The sequence below is a fragment of the Notechis scutatus genome, chromosome 3, assembly GCF_049901735.1.
Source record: "Notechis scutatus isolate UNSWTSFEM ecotype Mainland chromosome 3, rNotScu1.2, whole genome shotgun sequence".
Taxonomy (NCBI): domain Eukaryota; kingdom Metazoa; phylum Chordata; class Lepidosauria; order Squamata; family Elapidae; genus Notechis; species Notechis scutatus.
The window spans coordinates 11,429,430-11,448,821 of record NC_142011.1 but is presented as its reverse complement, the minus strand read 5'-3'; the positions used below and the strand labels follow the sequence as shown (position 1 = coordinate 11,448,821).

The 19,392-nt window shown below is 41.7% G+C and overlaps 2 protein-coding genes across 4 annotated transcripts in view; one reads left to right on the top strand and one right to left on the bottom strand.

The window, feature by feature from the left end:
* ADRM1 (ADRM1 26S proteasome ubiquitin receptor) overlaps nucleotides 1-3,711 on the top strand; it is a 36,817-nt gene extending 33,106 nt beyond the window's left edge. For all 3 annotated transcript variants that reach the window (XM_087959213.1, XM_026664893.2, XM_087959212.1), the window contains exons 9-10: nucleotides 1,453-1,555; nucleotides 2,647-3,711. In XM_087959213.1, the coding sequence (XP_087815339.1) occupies nucleotides 1,453-1,555; nucleotides 2,647-2,753 (210 nt within the window). In that variant the 3' untranslated portion in view covers nucleotides 2,754-3,711. The remainder of the gene's footprint in view (nucleotides 1-1,452; nucleotides 1,556-2,646) is intronic.
* Nucleotides 3,519-19,392, bottom strand: part of LAMA5 (laminin subunit alpha 5) — a 225,391-nt gene continuing 209,517 nt past the window's right edge. The window contains exons 68-80 of the mRNA XM_087959198.1: nucleotides 19,154-19,286; nucleotides 15,370-15,510; nucleotides 14,311-14,441; nucleotides 14,049-14,216; nucleotides 13,711-13,843; nucleotides 12,818-12,957; nucleotides 12,121-12,310; nucleotides 11,341-11,493; nucleotides 9,258-9,417; nucleotides 8,998-9,125; nucleotides 6,790-6,880; nucleotides 5,907-6,026; nucleotides 3,519-5,094 (exon numbers count right to left, since the gene is read on the bottom strand). Coding sequence (XP_087815324.1) covers nucleotides 4,949-5,094; nucleotides 5,907-6,026; nucleotides 6,790-6,880; nucleotides 8,998-9,125; nucleotides 9,258-9,417; nucleotides 11,341-11,493; nucleotides 12,121-12,310; nucleotides 12,818-12,957; nucleotides 13,711-13,843; nucleotides 14,049-14,216; nucleotides 14,311-14,441; nucleotides 15,370-15,510; nucleotides 19,154-19,286 — 1,834 coding nt within the window. The 3' untranslated portion in view covers nucleotides 3,519-4,948. The remainder of the gene's footprint in view (nucleotides 5,095-5,906; nucleotides 6,027-6,789; nucleotides 6,881-8,997; nucleotides 9,126-9,257; nucleotides 9,418-11,340; nucleotides 11,494-12,120; nucleotides 12,311-12,817; nucleotides 12,958-13,710; nucleotides 13,844-14,048; nucleotides 14,217-14,310; nucleotides 14,442-15,369; nucleotides 15,511-19,153; nucleotides 19,287-19,392) is intronic.

Sequence of the window (19,392 nt, the reverse complement as noted above, 5' to 3'; positions counted from 1 at the left end):
GGTTCTGTGGGCGATGAGAGACAGTTCATTCAGAAGTTTATGTGTTATTTTAACCAATACAGCTTTGCTGGTGTTCTATTTGAAACTTTTAATACATCGTTTGCCCGAAAATAAGACGTCTTAATTTTTGCTCCAAAAGATGCATTAGGGCTTATTTTTCAGTTATGTCTTAATTTCAAGAAAATACTAAATGCATCTGTCTGGCTGACGATCTTAACTGGGGCTTATTTTTTGGGTAGGGCTTATATCCCAAGTACCTTGAAAAAACATGCTAGGGTTTATTTTCCAGTTGGGTCTTATTTTCAGGGAAATGCAGTAGTATGTACTGTTTTGGGGGCTGTGTTGCTTGCACATTTCTGATTTACAGTGACTTTACCCCAGCACTGCTTAACTAAGAATTCACAGGACTGATGATAATTCAACTAAGAATTATAATTGTTACACTACCACCCATGTTGACAGTTTACAACAAAGCTCATAGTGCTAGCTAATTTCTTTAGATCTAATTGAAATATCAAGAAATCGTAGGGCAGAGGTTTGAAATTAGAGCATAATATTCTAGGATAGAAAGAAAATGTAATGAATGAAACATGACCTTGGTTGGATTGTATCATATTGTTCTAACCCAGGCTTCCCCAAGAAGCACTAAGCAGACTTTTTGTCCCGGCAAAATCCCTTTTAATTAAACAAAGGTGAATTTCTTGCAGCCACATTCAGCCACAGGCCTGGCAAACAGTCTTTCAGGGGTGTATTGAGGAGCACAGACCTTATCTAGCTTGGAGAGCTGCCAAGTAAATATTTTCAAACGCAGTGCTGACAAGGAAGGACTCGGCACAGAGTCTCTGAGATGCACAGACAAATCTTCACCCTGCTACAATGAACGAATGTATTGTTTCCTGCAAAAGCCCCCTCCCCTTTTGCTCCTCTTTTAATCCCTATGGGAAGAGCCATTCATCGTTCACCTGTGGGTTTACTCCCACGTCGACCCTTAGTTTGTAATTGTTCTTTTCTTTTGGCAGCTCTGCGCATGTGCAGGCTGGGAACCGGCTCCAGCTGCTCCTCTGCCTCACTGCTGTCCGACTCCAAAGGCAGCTGATGGCTGCCAGACTGCTCTGGCTGCATCTCTGCCTCGGGCGGAGACCCCCTTGTCCGAGCCTTCCTCAGCCTCCAGGACTGGCCCATGTTCCTGCCCAACCTCCTCACTACTGTCCAACTCTGCTGTCAGCTCCGCTAGCCGCTGACGGGCCTCAACATGAGAACATGAAAAGATCCCTCATCTACCCTTGTGGTCATGTAGCTAGTGGGAACTGGATTTTTGAATTCTGCAATCACTAAATCATCTTGGAACAGGATTGTCTGTAGTCTGCCTCTCTGAAGATAGAAGCTTGATTTTTCTCAGAATCTGAGAATCTTTTATAACCTAGATGAGCTGGTCTTGTTTTCATTTTGCAGGCCTTGAGCATGTTCAGTGCTGCCTTGGCTTCTGGGCAGCTGGGACCCCTGATGAGCCAATTTGGTTTACCAGCGGAAGCTATAGACGCAGCAAACAAAGGTGGTAAGTTCATTTGCATAGCTAATTGGGAGCTGCTGAATCATTAACGGAAATCTTTCTAAAGATGAAGTAATACATTATGAGATTTGAATTCTGCTGTGTTTTCTGGAAGGCTTTTTGGATCACTCTCATCCAGTGTTTTTCAACCATGGACAACTTTATATGTGGACTTCAACTTCCAGAATTCCCCAACTAGCATGCTGGCATGTGGAACTCTGGGTTCTCCACGGAACCAGTCCCTGGTGCCCAAAAGGTTGAGGACTGCTGATCTAACCATTAAAACTCAGCATCATTTATATTAAAAAAAAAATCAGATACTGGACTGGTATATGCCCTCAACTTACAGCCGATCACAGTGTGACCTACAGTTTGACGTGGGACCCTGCAGTCAGTGAGGGGAGGATGCTATGCCCCATTTATGTAGAGAGTCCCGGCAGACAATCCTATTCAGGATTGTCCATTGCTGACGTGATGGTTCAAAGCCTGGCACTTTTGTTTGTATGGTCATTCTGAGCATTCTTATCTGTGCTATAAATGGCTATAGAGAATTAGTTGAATCCTTACTATTGAACTATTAAGGAAAGCTTTAACCAAGAATGCTACCGGAGAGCTGCTCCATCTTGAAAACCCCAGTGTTTCAGGTCATCCTGGCGCTACAAATTTTTAGATGTCTTTAAAAACTTGATTGTTCCCCCAAGGTCTGAAATAGACAGATAAAGACAGCCGGCTGGCTGTTGCACACTGTTTTCCCTTCTCTTATGTTTAATTATTTTAAAGTTTTAATTCTATGCTGTCAAGAATGTATGCCAAGTGGAAGAGCAAGTAGAGATCTAAATCATAAATAAAACCTCTACTACTAAAACATAGTGAACTGGAAAGTGTGATATCGAGCTCCTTGGAAACTGATTTTGAAGGGAAATAAAGTTAGGCCAGCATATTTATGCAAAGGATTTATTATTTGGACTAACACAAACCTTCCATGCTGTTGCAGGTCATGTGTTGCAACTACACACGTCAAATGTGCCCAAGGCAGCCTGCTGTCTTTTATAACTTTTCCCTTGCTGAATTACCGATTTAATGTGTCTTGTTTCTAGACGTAGAGGCGTTTGCAAAAGCCATGCAGAACAACGTCAAATCCGACCAAAAGGAAGGAGAAGCAAAGGAGAAGAAGGACGAAGAGGAAGACATGAGTTTAGATTAGGTTTCTTAATTGTGTCTGTATGATACTCCTAGATATTAACTTTAAGTAGAATCCCTAGCTGACTCCGTGTATCGAATCTACAAGTAAAGGATCTCACTCCCAAAATTCTTTCTGGAAATAACTTTTTCCCCCGTTTCTTGCTATAGCCCAGGCAGCTGTTTTGCCTTAAGACACCGCTTGTCCCTAGGAAAGATTTGATTGGTCTAAATGAAATCTTGCATCCAGTAAAACTGTAGGTTTTACGTTTGAAGGGTTAGCCTACATCTATTCGTTTATATATATTTTTTATATCGAGCTAATTGTACCTGGGTGTGACTATAATTGGTGGAATATTTGACTTCTTGCCTTCATTAAAGATTTGAGGGGCTCCTGAGAGTCAGCTCTCCTCCCCTCCCTCTCTGTTGGATAATGTGGGGCCTGGGGAATTGTTTGAGTGGAATATTTTCACAGGAACCACGAATCCAGGGATTTTAAAGCTCCATTTGCAAAGAGGCTCCTCCCAGGGTGGGCTGGGCATGACACAAGGTGATAAAGAATGGGTTATGGCTTTGAGATTGACAAATAAGTAGCAAAAATACTGATATTCGGGGGGAGGTTATAGAATTGAACCCTTGCAAGCAATTCAGTTGGTTGTAAGCATGTAATTCACGTTATTAAAAGGGAAGACCAGTATCCCCTTTCGTGGCATCCTATGAACGCATTCGCTCAAACATATTCTCTCCTCCTGCACTGAGGCCGCTTTGTGTACAAATATTACAAGAAAGGAACAATCAGAAAAATTTATTGGAAGTATGTAGCGATGATGTACAGAAATATTGCTTTCATCATTTAGCCCCCCCCCCACAAATAAGTTGCTGAAATAAAAGTCAGGGTCAGGTAAAATCCACTTTTCAATATGTACCCCAGCATTAAGATAACCAATATACTTTGAGTAATAAAATTCTTTTTAGAGCTGTCTTACCCAATGTGATGGGATACACACACACAAACACACGGATGTTTCTAAGTGCACAAGTGAACCTGGTTTGATACTGAGGAGTAACCACTTGGTTGACTGATGGAAAGTTGTGATACTAAAACTGAAGAAGACATATAACACAATGGAGTAAGAGTGAAGGATTGAGGGGGGGGAGTTTATGAAAGGAACTGAGGACATCACCTTCATAAGTGAAAACTGCTTTCCTTTAATGTCACTGCAATGCAGACTGCAGCAACAGCACCTAATATTTATTAGGGAAGCATCCCCGTTTTTGCCTGGAATATCAAAATCCGCTTAAATCCTAGATCTAGAGACTCTTGTGCTATTAAGCAAACCACAGTATGGCCTATCATCATGGACTGGCCAGGTTCTCACAACACTGAACCGCAAAGTACCCCAGATCCATGTTAATTATATCACGCTCTATGTGCTTATTAACATCTAAGACATTCCTTGGATCATTTTTGGGAAGTTGGCAAAGACGAAACATCGTTTTTCAAATGTAATTTGTATCTGCGGGGAAAGGGAACTTACATGCCTTTTGTAGTATCTTGGGTTTTTTCTCCCCTTACATCCATTTTGTCATCACAGAACGGTCTGGAAAATTATTGGAACAGCTGCAGTGGTCAGACATCGATAAGATAAGCAGATACCAATAAGAAGAGCATGTGTGCAGCTCAGGGTTGGACTGCGGAGTCCCTCGTTGCTCTCCAAACAACCAGCTTGCAGAAATTATGTTACTTAATGAAACATCGCCAAGGAAAACAAGCTTAAGAGCACCAAGGATTCCACGATATACAGACAGGCTTAAACTCCTTGGTTCTTTTGTGTCTTTTGATGAAATTGTTGCTTAAGGCATCACCGTGACTTTGTCTCGCTTGTGCAAGGGAGCATCTTAGCCTTTTAGCACCCATTATAAATATTTTTATAAAGCGCACACCGTGTGCATTGTTTGAAATACCCTACTGCCAATATACTGGAAGAAATGTGCAAATATATTACAAATTAACTAAAGAGCCCAGCTGAGAACCTCACTACAGCCCTTCTGCCCCATATATATATATATACACACATATATATATACATACACACACACACTTTTATTGAACCCTTTTTTCCGTTTGCAAGGAGATGCATCACGCAGACGTCTGTCGCCTTTTGTGAGGGTGACAAACCCATCTGTGGCTCTGATCTTACACATGCCAGGAAGCTTCAGTTACCCAGTCGGGCACCCTCTGAGCCCTACGGAGCCCCTGGTTGAGCCAGCTTGCCTGACGTCAATTGGGTTTCGATTGATCACCAAATTCTTCATGCAACCCACAAACGAGGGAGGGTGATGTACATGGGACAGTGAAGCAAGTTCTGCAAAAGGAAAATGAAGTTTTTTATGCACAGAAGCCAGCAGGACTTGATACAGAGAAAAGAATCTGGCTACAGTCACTTGCATCAAGGAGCGTCAAGCCAGTCAAGGCTTACCTGTGTATTCAGAATTAGTTTTCTGAACCAGGTCCAAATTCTCTTGAGTGTGTGGCTTGTCTAGAAAAAGCCAGCTTTGCCCTATCCCCTCTATGATCCTTTGGCCTTGCCCCCAAAATACCTACCTCCCTCCCTCCCTCCCTTCCTCCCTCCCTCCTTCCCCTTCCTTTCCTTTTTACCTTCATCTCCCTTCTTTCCTTTATTTCCCTTCTTTCCTTTCCCTTCCCTCCTTCCTCTTTCTTTCCTTCCTTTTCTTTTTCTTTTCCTTCTCCTTTCTCCCCCCCCCCCATGCTCTCTCTTTTATTTAACAGAATAAGAGTTGGAAGGGCTGGTCCTTGGAGGTCTTTTAGCCAACACCCCCTCCCCATTCCACCAATTAACTGGCAGGAAATTCATCCTTAGTTCTAGATTGGTTCTCTCCTTCCTTATTTTCCATCCATTGCTGCTTATCCTGCCTTCTGGTGCCCTCTCTGTGGCAGCCCCTCAGATATTGGAACACTGTTATGTCACCCCTCGACCTTTTTATTAGAGCAGATGCATCCAATCCCAGCAATTGTTCCTCATACATTTTAGACTTTAGATCTTAGATCTTTGTTGTCTGCAGGTTCTGCAGGCCTAGAAGGTTTAAAAAAAAACTAACAATCTGGGTAGGTCCATTTCATGGACTCCTCCATGCTCCAGTTCCTCAACCCACTTACCTGGCAGTCCACCAAGATAAATGCTTTCTTTGTCAGAAGTACCACGGATTTCGTTTGGGCCCACTGTGTAATTGGCTTTGGTATCCACATCCAGTTGGATCATGTTGCTTCCTTTGATGACTGGGAAAGAAAACAGAGCAGCATGGACCTATTTCATAATTCATGCAGCCCCACCTGCTCCCTTATGCCAGAGGAACATGCAAGAAGAGGAAGATCAAATCAGTCTGGTGCTACTGATACAGCTCTTTCCAACCCGTTGCCCAATAACTCTTGGATTGCAGCCCCACTAATGGCCAACCAGAGAGATCTCTATTAGCAAAGCATACTGAGCTGGACCAGCAACAAAGAATGAGTCTTTATTTAAGATAGGGACAGATGGACATGCATGATTTGCAAAGGTTATAATGTTTTAATTAGTAACCGGCATCTCTGGGATCTGAATCGACTCCAAAAACCCCCAAAGAAGCTTGGCGGTCCGATTTTTATCCTCCATCAACAACCATTGGACGGAGAGAAAGGTTGCATGAAACCCAGACCCTCCAGCACTGATTTACCGGCTGCATTCACATTAAATCTAATTAAATTAACCTGTTTTATGCTTTTAACAATACACTGAGACAATATGTTGACTCAATACATCAACTAGACCTTCAACTGAACTGATCAACAGCGCTATACGAAGATACTATTTTGTGATTAGGCTCCTCAGCGTATTGTATTGTGATGGTCAATAAATATAAACATAAGATAAAGGGGGGGGGGGGAGAGGAGAATTTTATAGAATATAAGAGTCTGGGGAACATCTCTGATGCAGTCAATTCTTTCCAAAAGAGACAGCAGAAAAAAAAAAAGATGATATCCCTTGGGTTCGAAAGTGGCTCACCTGTGATTGTATGCCATTGGCCATCACAGAGGGAAGGCTGGGACACAGACGTGGCAAACTCCGCTGCTCCTGTATTTGCGGTCACCGTAACCTAATACAGAGAAATGGTTTGGAGAACTTCGTTTAGAACAGGGGCGTCAAACACGAGGCCTTGGGGGGGGGAGCTGGATCTGGCCCATGGGGTGCTTAGATCTAGCCTGCAGGGCCACCCTGGAAATAGTGAAGGACCGGCCCGTGGCGCCTCTGCCAGTGAAAACGGACCTCGGGAAGGCACACGTGGCCCTCCAGGGCTCAGTTTTCCCAGGCAATGAGTTGCAGGAGGCCATCGCATCCGAAAACGGAGCTTGCGAGGGCCGCGGGTAGCCCCCCCCCCAAGCTCCGTTTTCACTGGCAGAGGGTTGCAGGAGGCCGAAAGCAGCTCAGGAGCCCGTTTTAGGTGGCAGAGTGCTTGGCCCACCACAGGCGCCCCACAACACAAGTGACATCATGCTGGTCACACCCACCCTGGCCATACACTCCCTGCCCTCCCCAAGGTCAAACATTACCCTCATGCTGCCCTCAGTGAAATTGTGTTTTTGACACCCCTGATGCTCCTGAAAAATCTGGTTTATTTTATCAGAGGGTTGGTTGATTCTTTAACAGGAAGAACAGGGCTAGCGAGGAAGTTCTCAGAAACAAAAGTAGGATCCTTACAGATCTACCCCACTACTATATTTTCAATTTCTCCCAGAGGAAATTTATAACCGAGAACCAGTCTGGTCTAGTGGTTAAGGCACCAGGTCAGAAAGCAAGAAACCACGAATCTGAAGCCCAACCTTAGCCATGAAAGGCAGCTGGATGACCCTGGGCCAGTCATTCCCTCTCAGCCCAATTCATTTCACAGGATTATTGTAGAGGAAACAGGAGGAGGGAAGTGTGTTGGATATAGTCACTGCCTTGAGTTATTTGTAAAAATAATAATGGTGGGATATAAACAAATAAGTGTAAAACTCAGCCTTTCATCTAATCCACAATCTCTGCTCATGGCTATTAATCAATGTTCATTTTTTTAAAATTACTGATATTTCTCTTCTCACCCTTCTTTGGACAGTTGGATCATAAAAGAAAACCTAGTGTCTCCTCAAAGTATCTTCCACAGTCAATTTTTCATCTGTTTTCAGAAACCGAGTAAAGAATACATAATTCTTAAATGTGGATGCCAGTTGTACCACGAGAAGAAGGGCCAACACTGTGAAGGCCCCATTGATACAATTCCTTCAGAAATGTCTCCCTTCACTTTGGAACAAGCACTTCTTGAGATCTTCCACAGCCATTTGCCCAGTCCGAACTCTTGGCATGACTGGCTGGGGGATTCTGGGAGTTGAACTCCACAGATCTTAAAGCTGCCAGCATTTAGAAAATGCTCTTCCTTGACAATGGATGGTACATTTTTCTACTGTCCATGCCCAGGAACATCTATGACAATGGTTCTGGTTTCCTTCAAAGGATATTGTGATGACCCAGGGCGTGGCACAAAAGCAACAAAGTCACAAAAATTGGTAAAGTCCCTTTAATACCCCCAACTTGGCCCCCAATGTCCAGTTTATCATCGACTGGAGAAAAAAACCCTCAAAAACAGCTTTTAAAAGAAAGAAATTCCGTCTAACAAAGTACATATAAAATTATAAAGAAAAACCAACACAAGCCAAACTGCAGCAATTAATGAGACGGGGCAGGATAAGGGATTGAAGACGTCAAAAGATAACGAAACATAAACTTGGGGAGGACGCCAGAACTCAGAACAGACTTGACAAACCAGAATAATTTCACGCTTTGCTTCCAGCAACTTTGCAGTGCACAGTTTGCCCTTTTAAAGTGTTCTCAGCTGCAGCCAATGAAGGGTATCAGGGCCCTTTCCTCCCCTGTAAACCACACAACTTGAGTTGCTCCCTGATCTGTTCCTCCCTGCATGCCCTAGGATGAAGAGGGGATGGGCCTGGGTCTTCCTCTGAATGCCCAGCCAGACTGTGCCCTTCCCCAGTTTCCTCCACGGCCACTGGAACCACACTCCCACTCCCTGTCAGCTGTTCCACCTCTCCCTCGGAATCAGATTCCAACAAGGGCATGACAGATGTTCAAGATATTTGTCTCTATTATTTAAAAAGATTCTTAGAAGCTTGTTAATCAATCAATCAATTAATCAAAGATGAATAAATTTAATCAATTTACCTTTTGGCTGTCAGTAGATAGTCTGAGATAGTTTGTCTGTCTTCCTATGTGAAATATCAGACCAGATGAACTCCGTGGTCGGATCTTCAATGTCATCTCAAAGTCTTGACCGATGGCTATCGACCTATCTGTGGGTGGGGGAGGAGAAGAGCAAATCCTTCACAAAAGGTTTGTGGGAGGCAAACGAAAGTTAAAACAATCCTGAAAGAAAGTGCCAAGAATGACCAAGTGTGAAAAAACAGACAACACTTAAAAAGTACCTAGTGTGATGTATCCTCCTTCAACAGAGAAAAAAATGCCATTTTCCAAAGGGCCCACATAACAAGGGGTCACAGCAAACACACGGGAGGGTGAATTTAGAGGTCTTTTGTCCAGTTTTAGGTGCCTGAGGCAACCCTTAAAGCTAGTAACAGAAGCATCCTGCAGAAAAGAAGAAGGTCTTCTGAATTAGATAACGGCATCTGGACATTTCCACTGCCTACAATTCCCCCAAACTCACAATTTCATGCTTTCTTTTATACTGGCTTATTAAAAGAACTTATATGGTTCCCCACCTCCCATAGAGATCCCAGGGTGGACTCATGAATACTAATAAAAGCAATATTAAAACAAATCCTTCCCACCAGGCATCAGACCATCCAACTGTTGACTCTGATCCAAAGGCATTTTTTCACAAGGCAGCTGGACTTACTTTGTTTTCCCTTGAAGATATTTTGCTTCTCATTCAAGAAGCTTCTTCAGTTCTGACTCCACCATTCAGCCAGAACTGAAGAAGATGCTTGGTTGAGAAGAGAAAAACATAGGAAGTCCAGCTGCCTTTTGAAAAAGCATGACATGAATGACTGAGAATCTCCATAGACATGTTGTCTCTGGTTTAATCTCATCCTAGCCCAAGAACTGAGGGACAGTGAGGTCTTTGTGGCCTTCCAGAATGCTAAAAAGGATATGGATTCCAGAAGGCAGCTTTAACATTTGACAAATAAATAAATACATTCCAAAGGACCAAGGCAACTATAGTGAAGATGCCCCTTCAAGGTGTTGTGGCCTGCTGGCGGCTGATGGAGCTGGCAGCAGAGTCGGACAGTGAGGAGGTTGGGGAGGAACCCAGGCCAGTCATAGAGGCTGAGGAAGGCTCGGACGAGGGCTCTGCGTCAGAGGCAGAGATGGGGCCAGGGCAGGTTGGCAGTCATCAGCTGCCTTCGGGCTCGGACAGCAGTGAGGCAGGGGAGCTTCTGGAACTGGTTCCCAGCCTGCGCATGCGCAGAGCTGCCAAAAGGAAGGAACAATTAAGAATTCAGGGTCGACATGGGAGTAAACCCACAGGTGGACGATGAATGGCTTCTTCCATCAGGATTAAAAGAGAAGGAAAGGGGGAGTGGTTTTTTTTTTTTCTGCAGAAAATAATTTGTTCGTTCATTCCAGCCTCGTGAATCTCTGTGCCCAGCCCTTCCTTGTCAGCACTGTGTTTGGAAATACTTACCAGACAGCTTTCCAAGATAGATAAGGTCTGAGCTCATAATTATACCTTTGCCAGGCTGTTGGCTGAATGGGAATGCAATAAATTCACATTCATTTAATAAAAGAGGTTTTGCTGGGACAGAGTTTGCTTAGTGCTTTTGGGGGGAAGCCTAGGACAGAACACAAGGTCCCATCAGATGACAATATCTAAGGCAAGGGACTTGGAACACCTCCACCTCACCTGATCTAATAGAGCAATAGGAATCACTCTTTTGTATTGTTTTTAATTAGGAGTTTATTCGTATAAGCCTCCTATAGTTACTGAGAGTAAATGGGGCAGCCATATAAAATTTCATAATAGCAATAGACTTATATACCGCTTTATAGTGCTTTACAGCCCTCTCTAAGCAGTTTACAGAGTCAGCCCTATTTCCTCCAACAACCTGGGTCCTCATTTTACCCACCTCGGAAAGATGGAAGGCCGAGTCAACTTTGAGCCTGGTGAGATTCAATACGATGCACAGAAGGTGCCCCTTGGTCCTTATAGGGTTTTTTTAAAAAAAGATAACCTTAATTTTAAACTGCACCCAGAAAATAAGTGGGAGCCAGTGTACCTCATGTAACAATAGTGCAACAAGGGAAAATTACAAAGAGCCCAGAAGCATGCAAACGGCTGAATTCTGCAGCTTCTGGATAGTCTTCAAGGGCAACTCCATGCAGAGTGCACTGCAGTAGTCCAACAGGGAAGTGACAAGGCTTGAGTGACTGACTAGGCTTCCTGGTCCAGGAATGGGCGCAATTGATAACATTTTCTCCCTCTTCGTCTCAGGGGTAGTCTAGTTATATGAACAAGCAGGGTCCAAGGTAGATTATTAGGTTCCTTACTGGTATATGAGCCTTAGCTTTGGCCAGTGGTGCTCCTCCCACATAAAAGGGGCCAGAGATCCCAAAGTCGACAGTGGCTGGCAGGAATTTCTCCAGGGATCTCAGTCCATCAATGACCAGCTGAACTCTGTTCCTGTCTCTGCTGAAGAAGACCTGAAAATGATGCGATTTTTCAATATAGAATAGAATAATAACACAATAGAATAGACTAGAATAAAGAATAGACTAGAATTAGAATAGACTAGAATTAGAATAGAATAGAATTAGAATAGAATAGAAAATAGAATAGAAAATAGAATAGAAAATAGAATAGAAAATAGAATTAGAATAGAACATAGAATAGAATAGAATAGAATAGAATAGGATAGAAAATAATAGACTAGACTAGACTAGACTAGACTAGAATAGAATAGAATAGAATAGAATAGAATAGAATAGAATAGAACAGAACAGAACAGAATAGAATAGAATAGAATAGGATAGGACAGGACAGGGATAGGATAATAATAGTATAGAATAATAGAATAGAAATAGGATAGAAAGAATAGAAGAATAGAATAGAATAGGAATAGAATAATAATAATAGAATATAAAATAGAATAGAATAGAATAATTGTTTATAATGCATTCAACCATCTAGCCAATGAGTCGATGCCATCTTCTATCTGATGCTAGTTCATCAAGAGAAACGCTCTCTTGGCTCAGTGTTAATCCAGATGAAAACTAAGGCATTTGACATAGAAGAGTTTAACAAAATGCGCCTGTTTCCCCTTTCCTTACTGTGTGCCATCTTCCATCGTGGTACTTTTCTTTGGTCCGGAGTCTCAGTTTATGTCCGTTGGTATCAGCCAAAAGCACCAAGCGTCCATTGGAGACAAAAAGGGAGAAGGAGGAGCCCAGGGATTCATTAGCCATGTAGAAAAGCAGGCCACTGGAGGAGTTCAACCTCAACTCCATGGAGAAATGGAACCTGTTGAAGAAGCATCGATCATCATCCAAGCTTTCTTAAGTCTGGATTGGAGTTCAGAAAGTCAGCAAATAGAGTTACAGGTTGTCCTCGACTTACTACCATTCGTTTAATGACTGTTCAAAGTTATGACAGTACTGGGGAAAAAAGATGGCATCACTATTTTTCACGTGATCAAAATTCAGGCAGGTATTTATGTGGGTTGCATTGCCCCAGCTCATCTGCTGGCTTCCCACAAGCCAAGCCAGCGGAGGAAACCAGATTTGCTTAACCACATGGTTCACTTAATAATTGCAGTGATTCACTTAACAACTGTGGCAAAAAAGGTCTTAAAATGAGGCAGAACTCATTTAACAACTGCCTGGCTTAGCAACAAAACTTTTGGGCTCAGTAAGTCGAGGACCTGAGACTCTTGACCTCCCTATTTTTTTTAATTTTGTCTGAAGTACAGTGTCAGAAAGACTTTCCAAGCAGGAAGAAAAAAAATACATTTTGCTTTTCAATGTTTACCTTTCTTGTAAAATTCCTGGTATTTCATTGAACTCTAAGCGGCTGACAGGGGATCCCCCAAACTGGAAGGCATCTTTGATAGATTTGGGCTCTTTAAACAGGTGACAATTTGGGTCTTTCAGCATGGCCTTGCTTGGGACCTGCAAGAGACACAATTTGTAATTCACAGCCCCAGAATTTGATAGTGGCAGATATCTGTAGCTCGGTTATAGGATGAGGGTGGAGGTTCATTTTCCGAGCTTGGTTTCCAGGTTTTGTTTCCAGGCTAGGGAACATCTTCGGCGGAATTTAGGGATGTCAATGTTCTTCTGCTTATAAGGGCTTCGTGTGGTCAGTAGATCTTTTGATGGGGAGATCACGTCAGCTGTGGTTCACATCAGGTGAGGATCTTGTGATGATCTGGTGCCACAAGAAGCCCTTATAAGCAGCAGAACACTGAGATTGTTGTTGTTAGTTGCAAAGTCATGTCTGACCCATCGTGATCCCATGGACAATGTTCCTCCAAGTCTTCCTGTCCTCTACCAACTTCTAGAGTCCATTTAAGCTCACGCTGACTGCTTCAGGGACTCCATTCAGCCACCTCATGCTCTGTTGTCTCCCTTTTCTATTGCCCTCAATCATTCCCAGCATTAGATTCTTCTCCAGGGAGTCCTTCCTTCTCATGAAGTGGCCAAAGTCTTTGAGTTTCATCTTCAGGATCTGGCCTTCTAAAGAGCAATCAGGGTTGGTCTCCTCTAGGACTGACCAGTTGGATCGCCTTGCAGTCCAACTGAGATCCCCTAAATTCCACTGAAGGTGTTACCTAGCCTGGTAATGAAATGTTCGGAAACCAACCCACAAGCTCGGAGAACGAACCTCCGCCCTCATATTCTCTTCTACTGTATTCCCATCACCTTTGGTTTCCACCTGCTCTTCTTTTCTGGTGCCCTCATCTGCTGGGGTTGCCGATCTCTGGGGCAATTCATGGTCACATTGAAACTCTCGGTGCTCTGCAGGAGATCCACAACTGCCTGAGCTTCCGATCTCCTAGTGTGGAAAGGAAAAGAAGATTAACAGCTGTCCAGGGAGGACCACGGCAGATGGTGTGAATTGACAGGACCCCTTTCGACTTGTAAAAAAAAAAATCTCTGCAAGAAATCAAAACCGCAATGAGCCCAACAGTTGAAGCGTACGAAGAAGGAAGGAAGCTGGAGAAAGGTAGAAAGGGGACACGATTGAAGCCCTGGCTCACCTCTTGATGAAGACATTGCTAATGCAGCCTGTAAGGTTGCCAATGTCATTGGTGTTAGGCAAACCGCCCAGGTGAAAAACACCCAACTCAGCTTCACGCTTTTGCCTCCTCTCCCGATTCAGCCCTGCTGTGGTTCCCTGAAGCTGATCATCTACATACATCCGGACCCTACAACAAAAATGTTGTATATTTCAAGATGGGGAGATCAACTGGGGGTGGAGGGGAGCGGGCAAGACAAACATGCAATGCAAGAGAGTGGTACCCTGCAGAATCGCTGTAGATAGCCACATAGTGGCTGGTATCATCAGCATAGGCATTCTTGGTGGTAAGCTCCGTGGACAGGACATTGACAGCCACACGGCCATCTTGCAAGGAAATCTGGCAGCTCCCTTCCTAGAGAGAGACAGAGAAAGGAAAACATATTGCTGCTAGAGGACTATGACTCTTTGAAAGTCGTTTGTAGGGCGTTAAAATGTGCAATTCTTCAAAGGTGCCTAAAGGGTGGCTCAAAGCGACCAGGATGTCATTGATATCCCTCAACGCAAAAGAAGTCACCATCTTTCCAGTTTAGAATATCTCAGATGATAGAAGGATGGGATAGATAGATAGATAGATAGATAGATAGATAGATAGATAGATAGAGAGAGACAGACAGACAGATAGATAGATAGATAGATAGATAGATAGATAGATACAGATAGATATAGCTATAGACAGATGATAGCTAGAGATTAGATAGAGATAAGATACACATTGATAGATGATAGAGATAGATAGTGATATGATAGATTGATGACAGATGATAGAGAGATGATTAGATAGATAGATAGATAGATAGATAGATAGATAGATAGATATAGAGAAACAAAAAGATATGGACAGATATAACTAGATAGATGATAGAGATACGATACATGTACGATAGATAACATAGATAGAAATAGATAGAGATATGATAGATGGATTATAGATGATAGATATAAATAGACAGACAGAGAGAGATGATTGATACAGCGATAGGTAGATGATAGATAGATAGATAAAGAGATAGGAAGATGTACTGTAGATAGATAACAATAAAAGAAGAGTGAAGTTGATGAGTCTTGTAAAGAGAGGCTCAGGTGGGACAAATACAAGGAATAGAAATAATTTCTTGAGATACAGCTGTTGGTTAAAACCAGTCATCTGTCTCTTTTCTTAAGAATGCATTCCCTACGGTTCTGGATGCCAGCTAGGAGTTATTTCTCACCGTTCGGCCAATACTACATTCAGGAGACTTATTATTTTAGGACGCAATTCCTTCAGGGCCCAAACAGCCTACCTTTGCATCATGGTGATAGAGCAAGCCACGACTCTGACTGGTACGGAAGCTAAAACCAGTGTAGAAGTCTTGCAATGGGGGAACATTCCTCAGCGAGAGTGTCAAGTAGCCAGAGCCATGAAGTTTCACTGAACGAGACACCTGGAAAAGGACAGGTACAACACCCATTGAAGTGGGATATCCTTAGATTTGAAGAAGAAGAAAAAAACAACAACCAGGGCTTCCCAAAGAACAGAATGATGCCATGACCCTGGTGGGGATAGAGAACCACAACATCCAGTAAGATTAGCAAGAACTGTAGAGTTTAATTTTTTTTATTGTAAAGGTTTTTTTTTATTATTTTTAAATATACATCAGTATCATTGCATGGACAGTGTGGCGTCTGAGTGTCATTCATTTTGATACAAAAATAATATTGATACTAATGAGAATTACTACATTGATCAAACTTACGTGGTTCTAATGTTATTATACATATTTGTGTCAGCACATAGTCCCTCATTCTTCAGTTATTCAATATTTGCTACATCCTTCTAATAGTAATAATATTATTCTTGAGCATACCTGGTAACATCCTTTTCCAAAATCTGATCTTAACCTCTAATATTCACTTTAAATGTGTTATGCAAAAATATGTATAACAATATTCCCCCTATTTCTAATTTCTTAATCTATTCTAATTCTTAATTCAGCCAATCTTGGTTTGTTTGTTTTTTAAAATCCTTTCTATCTATCTATCATTTCTCACTCTCTTGGAAATTTCACTTCTCTTTTTAACTTGCCTCCCATACTCCTCCCTTGGGTCCTTATCTACATTTCTTGTATTCAACCCAACCATTATTTCCATCTCCACTATTTTTTGCTGCCAATCCACCTGCGAGTCTGCCAAATCCTCTGTTTCTTTTCCAAAAATATATTTCGATGTACTCAGTTCCATTTTTCTACCTCCTAGTATATATTCTCCCAACTTTATTTCACCCAACTTTATTATCTCCTCCTTCTTTTCTTCTTGTTCTATTTGTTGTGTAGTCTGTTCTATCTTGTCCTCTAAGCTTCCAGTTATCTCTCTCGTTTCCTGGGTTTTATTATAGAACTGTAGCATTTAAGAAGTGGGTGAAACTAGACAGTTTAAGTAAGGTGTCTGAGTGATTGTTATGAACAGTCAAAAATTTCTTGGTGGCAACAGGCCAAGCACTGATAGTATCTGGATGCTGGTAGTTGAAGAGATTGACAAGTATTTGTTCAGAATGGTGTAGGATCTCCTGTATGAACAGGAGTCCTCGAAGGTCGCTTCCAATCTGATTATTCTATGTTCTATCTCAAGTTTTTATTGTTACAGGAGAAGCTTCAATTGGAGTAGGGAGTCAGATTACTGCTTTACCTCCAGAGGAAAAACTCTCAGTGTTTAAATACTGAATACAGATAGTAGTCCTTGACTTATGTCCATTTGTTCAGAGATTGTTCGAAACTATGCTGGAGCTGAATGATGGGACTTACGATTGGTGCTCAAAGTTACATGGGTTTCCCGCAGTCACGTGACTGTGATCTGGGTTCCCGGCCACCCATTCGCACTCTGGGTGGCCAATTCCCCTGCGATCGTGTACGGCCGCTATTTCCAATCTTCCCTGCCAGCTTCCTCAAAAAGGCAAGAAGGCAGCTGGCAGGGAAAGTCACAAGTTGCTTCCTTCCTTTGGAACAAAACGCAGGTTCCCCTGCACTCCATTGGCTGGAAAGTATAACTTTTTTGAAATTGACTGAATTAGCAGAGATGGCGAAATTAAGTGCCTGGATTAGAGATAATGGACTAGACAGACTGGAAAGCGTTAGTGAACTTTCCATGCGCTAAATACAATAACCGATGATTAACAAGGGGATTTGAAGATTAGTGTAATGATTAGTTCAACCTGTTGACTGCTTTTTCTTCTTCTTTTATCTGTCTGTCTGTTTATCTATCTACCTATCATCTACAGTATATCTATTATCATATCTATCTATTTATCTTTCTATCTTCTATATCTATCTGTCTTTCTATCTATCATCTATTATCTATCATCTATATATCTATCATGTCTATCTATCTATCTATTTATCCTATCTATCTATCTATCTATCTATCTATCTATCATCTATCTATCTATCATATCTATCTAGCTATTTTCTACCTATCTATCTATCTATCTATCTATCTATCTATCTATCTATCTATCTATCTATCTATCTATCTATCTATCTATCTATCTATCTATCTATCTATCTATCTATCTATCTATCTATCTATCTATCTATCTATCTATCATCTTCTATCTTCTATCTATCTATCTATCTATCTATCTATCTATCTATCTATCTATCCATCATATCTATCTATCTATCTATCATCTATCTATCTATCTATCTATCTATCTATCTATCTATCTATCTATCTATCTATCTATCTATCTATCTATCTATCTATCTATCTATCCTCATCCTCCCTCCTCCCTCCCTCATCTCCTCTATCCCATATCCATCCATCCATCCATCCATCCATCATCTATATCCATCTTTCATCATCTATCATCTATCTATCTATCTATCTATCTATCTATCTATCTATCTATCTATCTATCTATCTATCTATCTATCATCTCTAGCTATCATCCATAATCTAGGAGGAGAATTTATCTGCCTTTTTTTCTTCAGCACCAGCCAGGGTGGATCCTTCATATTAACGTTAAATTTAATGTTTTTCCTCCTTTCCAAAAATATACGTCTTTTTTTTCTTTTTTGTCGTTGTTAGTGTGGAATGTATGTTTTTGTTTTGTTTCATTTTGTTTGTTTGACTATTTTATACTTTTATTTTGTATGATAAAACAATACATTTACTTTAAAAAAAAAGGGAAGGTATCACTTTCTAGCATACAAATGGGAGGATCTATCTATCTATCTATCTATCTATCTATCTATCTATCATCTATCTATCTATCTATCTATCTATCTATATCTATCTATCTATCTATCTATCTATCTATCTATCTATCTATCTATCTATCTATCTATCTATCTATCTATCTATCATCTCTACTATCATCCATAAAGGAGGAGAATTTACTGCCTTTTTCTTTCAGCACCCAGCCAGGGTGGATCCTTCATGTTAAACGTTAAATTTAATGTTTTTCCTCCTTTCCAAAAAATATATGGTTTTTTTCTTTTTTGTCGTTGTTAGTGTGGAACGTATGTTTTTGTTTTGTTTCATTTTGTTTGTTTGACTATTTTATACTTTGCTGATGGATGACTGTGATGGGCAGGCTCTATTACACTCAGAAGCTGAGGTCTACCTGTCCTAATAGAAGCTTCGGAAGCTATATTTTACTTAGAAGCTTCCATGCTGCCGCATCTTAGTGCCTGGGAATTTGGGAGGGGGGATTCCATGGAGAGGGGGAAGTTTAGACATAACAATGTTCTTCTCGTAATGTCAAGAACAAGTTACCCTGCACCTGGAAAGGAGTGGCTGGAGGAATGTCTCCAGTTGGGACGATGGGTGATTGGACCATGTCGTGGACTGGTGGGTGCATGGGGATGAGTTTTGCTTTTCAGTTACGAGGGGAAAACTTGGCACTTTCAGATCTGGGTTTTCCCAGATGTGCAGGTATGACTTCTCCAATAAATTCTTACTTGGATGAACTTTGTTTCTGAGTGCTGAATGAAATGGGGAGTTTCATTGGAACACTGACACCTAACTAAAGCCGGCTTTTTCCAAAGCTGTGCAGTACAGTAAAGAGGCCCATAAATACATCTTTCTTACCAGGAGGTCCACGGTACAGCCGTAACTCACTCCGATGGTGTTCATACGTTTTAAGTCCACATATTTGCCCACAGCTTTCAGCCCTTTCATGCAACCTCTGATGGAGCCTCCTTTAGGGAATATTTTCCTCAGTCTGAAAAACATGCGAGGTTGAGCAAAGGATATTTGTGTTTTTTAAAGGCTCCACATCTTTAGAACTGGGAGAGGAATCAGAAAGCACATAGATAGAGAGAGATGTG